A 7,537-nucleotide genomic window follows, 5' to 3' on the forward strand; every position below is an offset into this window, starting at 1 on the left:
AAAAGCAACATCTTCGGCATATTATGCTTTACTATTTCAAGAAAGATAAAAACGCAACTGAAATGCAAAAAAAGATTTGTGCAGTATATGGAGAAGGTGCTGTGACTGATCGAACGTGTCAAAAGTGGTGGGCAAAGTTTCTTTTTGGAGATTTCTCGCTGGACCATGTCCCACAGTTGGGTAGACCAGTTGAAGTCGATAGCAATGAAATTAAGACATTAACTGAGAACAATCAATTTTATACCACGCAGCAGATAGCTGACATACTCAAAATATCCAAATCAAGTGTTGAAAATCATTTGCACCAGCTTGGTTATGTTAATCGCTTTGATGTTTGGGTTCCACATAAGGTAAGTGAAAAAAACCTTCTTGACCATATTTCCACATGCAACTCTCTACTTAAATGTAACGAAAATGTTCTGTTTTTAAAACAAATTGTGACGGGCAATGAAAAGTGGATACTGTACAAGAATGTGGAACAGAAGAGATCGTGGGGAAAATGAAAGGAACCACCACCAAGCACACCAAAGGCCGGTCTTCATCCAAAGAAAGTGATGTTGTGTACATGGTGGGATTGGAAGGGAGTCCTCTATTATGAGCTCCTTCTGGAAAACCAAACGATTAATTCCAAAAAGTACTGCTCCCAATTAGATCAACTGAAAACAGCACTCACGAAAAGCAGAATTAGTCAACAGGAAACGCATAATCTTCCATCAGGATAACACAAGACCTCATGTTTCTTTGATGACCAGGCAAAAACTGTTACAGCTTGGCTGGGAAGTTCTGATTCATCTGCCGTATTCACCAGACATTGCACCTTCAGATCTCCATTTATTTTGGTCTTTACAAAATGCTCTTAATGGAAAAAATTTCAATTACCTGGCAGACTGTTCCTGGCACCTGGAACAGTTCTTTGCTGAAAAAGATAAAACGTTTTGGGAAGATGGAATTACAAAGTTGCCTGAAAAATGGCAGAAGGTAGTGGAACAAAAGGGTGAATACGTTGTTCAATAAAGTTCTTGGTGAAAATGAAAAATGTCTTTTTTTACTTTAAAACTGAAGGAACTTTTTGGCCAACTCAGTAGATGGCCATCTTCTTCCTATGTCTTCACATCATTTTCCCTCTGTCCTTGTCTATGTCCATATTTCCTCTTCTTATAAGGACACTATTCATATTGGATTAGAGTCCACCTAATGACCTTATTTTAATTTGATTACCTATGTAAGTACTCTACCTCCAAATGTGATCACATTCTAAGGCACTGAGGCTTAGGACTTCATCAAATGAACCTTTGTGGGGACATAATTCATAACACATGGAGACCAGCTTTTCCATAACAGAGCATAATAAATCCTCAACCCCATTTTCCGGCAGCAGCCAAGGTGATGTTAATAGAGCTCCCAGTTTATAGTTAAGCAGACAGTTGCCCAACAGCCTCAAGTTTCTGCCCATGCATATACATTATCCTTGTGGAGCAGGAATGTTGGCCTGCAAGCATGTTCTCCTGCCAGCATGCTAAAAGTAGAGCCCTAGGGCATTGGCTGGCTGATTTTTAAGTATATGCTATTATAACTGTGACAAAACAATACTTTCTTCTTTGGAAATTGGCTCTTTCCTCATCTTGTGAAGTGCTACAAGAAGCATGAAGGGTTTTGATTGTTTTTATCATGATTATTATTGTTGAACTGTAGCTTAGATGATGATGAGTGTGTATTGCAGGAGCATCCTGGGGCTGGCACTTATAAGGAGGCTCTGGTATGAGTGCCCATTGAGAGGATCCTGGGGAAAGCCAATGAGGCTCTTTCCAGGGTTTCTGTAAAGGTTCTTTGTAAGTAAAAGCACATACTTATCTTAATAGGGAAGTACTTTTTATTTTTTTTTTTTTATTTTTTTTATTTTTGCTGTACGGGGGCCTCTCACTGTGTGGCCTCTCCCGTTGAGGAGCACAGGCTCTGGACGCGCAGGCTCAGCGGCCATGGCTCACGGGACCAACCGCTCCGCGGCATGTGGGATCCTCCCGAACCGGGGCACGAACCCGTGTCCCCTGCATCGGCAGGCGGACTCTCAACCACTGCGCCACCAGGGAAGCCCAATAGGGAAGTACTTTTGCAGATAGAAATCATTTGAAAGAGACAAAGCTCCAAGTCAGTATCAGGGGATTCCCAGATTTTATCTTTGGTGGGCATCTGCTGTTTGTGTTAAAGTGAGAGGGAGGCTTGTGCTCCTTGCAGAAAATGCCACCTTACTCTATCAGAACGATACTCAGGAGCTATAGGCTTAGCTTTCTTGTCTCCACCATTGACCAAAATGTTTAGTGTCTGTAACTTAAGAAATCTTCTCAACCATGACCCTCACAATTAGAAATGATACTATCCTGCATCAGGGCCTTCTTGGATTTATTCCTAGTTACCACGCTGTGAATACTGTGGTATAGAATATAGATTCCAGCAGGTGGCACAGGGGTGTTTGGATCTTTAGAGGATAATCTGATACTTTTGGCCTGATTATTATTAAGCACCTTCTGACTAAGTCACCTCATGGATTGTGTTGCTTAAATCAAGAGGTCATTTAACTTCTGTAATGCTGAGCTGAAGTTTCAGGCCATTTTCTACTTTTGGCTCATCAGACTTCAGAGACCAAGAAGTTGCTGTACTCTTAGAAGAAAATATTAACAAACTCTGGAAGCACCATTATTTGTCACGAGCAGTGAGTCACCGCAAGAAAGGGCAAAGAAAGCTGTAGGGTCAAGAATAAAAACACTTGGAAAAAGAATCCTAGCTTGGGGATGGAAATAATGTAGCATTCACCCTAACAGAGAAAAATGGTTTGGGAAAATAGAGAGGTTTTTGGTTTTTTTTTCCTTTTTCATACTTAGACATAGATAATAGTAACCAAACACCCTTAAGTGATTGGAAACTTATGTCAGTTCCCAACCATTAAATCTTGAGTTATGGTTTGATGCATAGTTAAAACAGACAAAAAATAATTGTTTGCCAAAACATTTATTATTAATTTTTTACACAGTCCAATTATTTTAACAAGTATGTCTCCAAAGTAGTATCAATAGGCCTCAAAGGATTGTGGGCTGATGGGTCTTGTCAAAGGGCCTCCAGGGACATGCCCCTCTGTCCACAAACATTCCCCCTTCCCTTCCCCAAAATGCTCTGTGATCTCTGGTTGGCTCTAGAGCAAGGTAGATGTTTACAGGATCCTGAGCAGGTCCCCTCTCAGCTAAAATTAACAAAGGTAGTAATATTCTCAAGCTCATCGAAGACTGGGGGAAAGGAACTGAGCACTACAGACTACAAGCAGACATGGTTTTAGGTTTGAGCTTTGGAGTTGTTTGAGAAACACCTTGCTTTTGCTTCATGAGATTTTAATTACTTATAGAGTTAAGTGTAAAAATCTAATTCAAATTCTAAGTCTTCAAGCTAAACCTTATTCTTAACAGATATTTCTTCCAGTTACGGGCTGATTTCACAGGGAGTTTTTCTGGAGAAGCCATTCCCCCTGCACTATTCAAGCACTGTTGTAAAAATTCAGTCCCCTGGCAGAATCTGTGCTAATTATGCTACAAAAAGTGACAAGCTATTTGGAGGTAAATATTAATGTAATTTAGGCCCAAGAACAAATACCAACTTGAACGTCAAAAATATCTGAACTCTCTACAAGATGGATCAACAAATTAAAAAACAGACCCATTCTTTTGAATCTCAAATCGACATAATATTCTTGTTACTTTTGAAAGCAATAAATGAATGTGTTCCCCAAACAAAATTCCTTAAAGAAATGAAATGGCTTTTATGTTTTTAAAAAATGCACACCACATCTGCACCAAAGAGCAAAGACATCCTGCAGTAAAGAACTACTTAAGGAAGAATAAAAGGCAGGAGTACAAAGTACATGAAAGAGTGTAGCTTAAGATTTTGTAAAAAAGAGATATTCTAACACTAGAGAGTTTTCCCCCAACCGGAAACATTAGAGTCATTTGATACTCAGTGTTTCTCATTTTCCTTTGCTCGAAGCTTTGGCAGGTGTCGGGATTTGGCAGCATCTCTTAAAGGCGGTATTGACATCGCTGCTCTTGGATGTACTCATAACAGAGGGCTGGAGCGCACCGTGGCACTAGCAAACTGACGGTTGCCGGGCTCCAGAACCTGCCGACGGCCCTCGTCCTCCTCCCAGACTTGGCTGCGGCTCTTCTCCTCCTGCTGCTGGCGGCGGAGCTGTTCTTCTTTCCGGAGTTTTTTCTCCCGCTTCTGCCGGCGCCTCAGCTCTTCCTGCCCCTCGCGCTGCCACTGCTCTTCTTGCTCGAGGAACTTACTGTCCTGCTACTGGACGCGTCGCTTTTCTAACTCTGGCTCCTGCCGGAGCCTCTGCTCTCCCTCTAGGAACTTCCTGTCTCTCTGTCTCGGACGTCTCTGTTCTTCCTCTGGCTCTGCGCGCCTAAGTTGTTCCTCCTGGGAGAAGGCATCCTCTAGCTCCTGGCGGCGCAGCTGTTCTTCCCTTTCCCGGCGGAGCTGTTCCCCCTCGCGGAATTTTCTATCTCGCTCCCGGCGAAGCTGTTGCTCGCGTTCCGGCCGGCGCAGTTTCTGTTCCTCTTTGGAAACTCTCTGTCTTCTTTCTGATGGCGTATTTTCTCCTCTCTTTCCACGCTCAGCAGCTGCTCTTCCTCTCGGAAATTTCTGTCTCGCCTTTTGGCTTCCTTTTGCTCCTCCCTCTCCAGCAGTTCTTCAGCTGGGAATTGCCTTTCGCGCTGTTGCCAGCTCCTCCTCTCTTGCTTTCGTTCTCTTTCCTCTTCTTGTTCATCCTGCAGGGGCCACCGATCCTGATGGGATTGTCTCTCCCGCACCTGGGAATCATCCAGTTGCTGGATCTTTTCTTTATTCTCTCTGCGTTTGGAGTAAACCCTGTTCTTACGAACTTAATTTTCTTTTCTTTTTTTTGCGGTACGCGGGTGGCCTCTCCCATTGCGGAGCACAGGCTCCGGACGCGCAGGCTCAGCGGCCATGGCTCACGGGCCCAGCTGCTCCGCGGCATGTGGGATCCTTCCGGACCGGGGCACGAACCCGTGTCCCCTGCATCGGCAGGCGGACTCTCAACCACTGCGCCACCAGGGAAGGCCTCTGGGGGAGTTTTTTGAATAAAAGTTTTTATTAAAATATAGTTGATTTACAACGTTGTGTTAGTTTCAGGGGTACAGCAAAGTGATTCAGACACACACACACACACACACACATATATATATATATATATATATATATATATTCTGTTTTAGATTCTTTTCCATTATAGGTTATTACAAGATATTGAGTATAATTGCCTATGCTATACAGTAGGTTCTTGCTATTTATCTATTTTATATATAGTAGTGTGTATATTTTAATCCCAAACTCCTAAATTAACCTTCCCCCCCTTCCCTTTTGGTTAACCAAGTTTGTTTTTTATGTCTGTGAGTCTATTTCAGTTTTGTAAATAGGTTCATTTGTATCATTTTAAAAATTCCCCATATAAGTAATATCATATATTTGTTTTTCTCTGTCTGACTTACTTCACTTAGTGTGATAATCTCTAGGTCCATCCATGTTGCTGCAAATAGCATTATTTCATTCTTTTTTTAAGGCTGAGCAATATTCCATTGTGTATATATACCACATCTTCTTTATCCATTCCTCTGTTGATGGGCACTTAGGTTGCTTTCACGTCTTGGCCATTGTAAATAGCGCTGCTATGAACATTAGGGTGCATGTGTCTTTTTTTTTTACATGTGTCTTTTTGATTTATGGTTTTCTCCAGATATATGCCCAGGAGTGGGATCGCTGGATCATATGGTAACTCTATTTTTAGTTTTTTAAGGAACCTCCATACTGTTCTCCATAGTGGCTGCACTAATTTACATTCCCACCAACAGTGTAGGAGGGTTCCTTTTTCTCAGGGGAACTTTTAAGAATCCACATAGCTCGGGTCACAACACAGACCTATAAAATTAGAATTTCTGGGAATAGAATCCAGGCACCAGGGATTTTTTAGAACTCTCTTGATGATAAAGTGGCAGCCAAGGTAGAGAAGCACTTGGCATAAGGAAGGAAGAGTGGGAAAAGCCTCATAAAATGTGACAAAAAGGGAAGAGAAGCTCACAAGGGAGCCTAATAAGAAGTTTCCTGAGAAGAAGGAGAAACTGGAGAGAAGGGGATATGTATGCTTAGGGTGTGAGAGGTAAAGAAGAAAGGAGTGAGCACCCCTCTTCTACATAATCTTCAGTCACTTCTTAAAATGGCCCTTTCCTATAGGTACCTAATCTGTTTCCTATTCCCTGCATTTAACTGGGTAGATGTTCATCTGTGTCTCTAATCAAACTACTCCTAATGCCCAGGATTCCTGCCCTTTTCCAGATGTCAGTCCACATCCATTCCATGTATAAGACTTGGTTCAAAGCTCTTCCTCCAAAGATCTGGTTAATTTTATGAGATTCTGATTGCTCCTATTTAGATAGTCCCTTATGCATTTAGTTGTTTATCAAAGATGGCCAGCTGTGGGGCAGTGCAGAGTCCTGGATATAGACACTGTGGATCTGGGTTCAAGTCCTGCCTCTGCTGCAAGTTAATTGTCTGGAACTTTCCAGTGATGTGATTAAAGCTCATTAGTTTTTTTTACTGTAAGGTATTCAAATTTATAACTACTTTGAAGGGTTGATAGAAGTTTTATGGGTGAGAATGTAAGAAAGCTATACATGTGTTATAGTATAGGGTAGTATTATTAAATTTTACACTTGTTAGAAGCTTGCTTTGCAATCATCCCGAAGTCTCTCTCTCTGCGTATTTGTTTGATTTTCTAACTGTATTATAAACTCCTTAAAGTTTTGACTTTAAAAACGGCTGTTTTGTTTCTTTTCTGCCTCCCTAAAAGGGACTTAGTGTGCTGTTGAGATTCTTAGGCAGACGTATGTTTGCAGGCTCATGCTGGTTAACCAAGTGCAGCATCCCTGATGATGTTGCTTCCGGGTGCAGGAAACTTCATGCAGGGACCAAGAGTCAGATGACCGCCTGCACAGACATGGATATCATTTGGGTCACTGTCATCTAGTCCAGATCTGTAGGCTCCAAACACACAAGGGAAAAAGTCTAGGTATGTACAGGAAATGGGAAAGGATTGAGGCAAAACCATCTGATGGCTCTCTCCAGCTTGTTCTGAGGAAAATTCAAAATCCTTAAGCCTACCAGACATGATTAGTGGGCCTACAGAATGACCTGTCTGACCTCGCCTCCTGTGACTCACCCCTTGCTCATTTTGTATCCACTTGTCACTTTACTATTCCCTGAACATACCCAGCAGCATGCTGCCTCAGAGCTTTTGCAGCTGCTGTTCCCTCTGCCTGGAATGCTCTTCTCCAGGCATTTGTTTCTTTCCTTTACCTTCTCCAGGTCTTTGCTCCAATGTTACTTTCTCAGCAGACCTACCCTGACCACCCTATTTAAAATTGTGACCCTCAACCTTCCTTATCTTCCTGCATTCCCTTTTTTCCACTGTAGAAATTGT

The 7,537-nt window shown here is 42.2% G+C and overlaps 1 protein-coding gene across 1 annotated transcript; it reads right to left on the bottom strand.

Moving 5' to 3' along the window:
• Nucleotides 1-2,987: 2,987 nt before the first annotated feature.
• Nucleotides 2,988-7,336, bottom strand: LOC116763362 (trichohyalin-like). The gene is given in 4 exon segments (XM_032650987.1): nucleotides 2,988-4,100; nucleotides 4,102-4,620; nucleotides 4,623-4,924; nucleotides 7,327-7,336. Coding segments are annotated over 4 exon segments (873 nt in total). The 3' UTR covers nucleotides 2,988-4,058.
• Nucleotides 7,337-7,537: the final 201 nt, after the last annotated feature.

This window comes from Phocoena sinus, chromosome 1, assembly GCF_008692025.1.
Source record: "Phocoena sinus isolate mPhoSin1 chromosome 1, mPhoSin1.pri, whole genome shotgun sequence".
NCBI lineage: Eukaryota > Metazoa > Chordata > Mammalia > Artiodactyla > Phocoenidae > Phocoena > Phocoena sinus.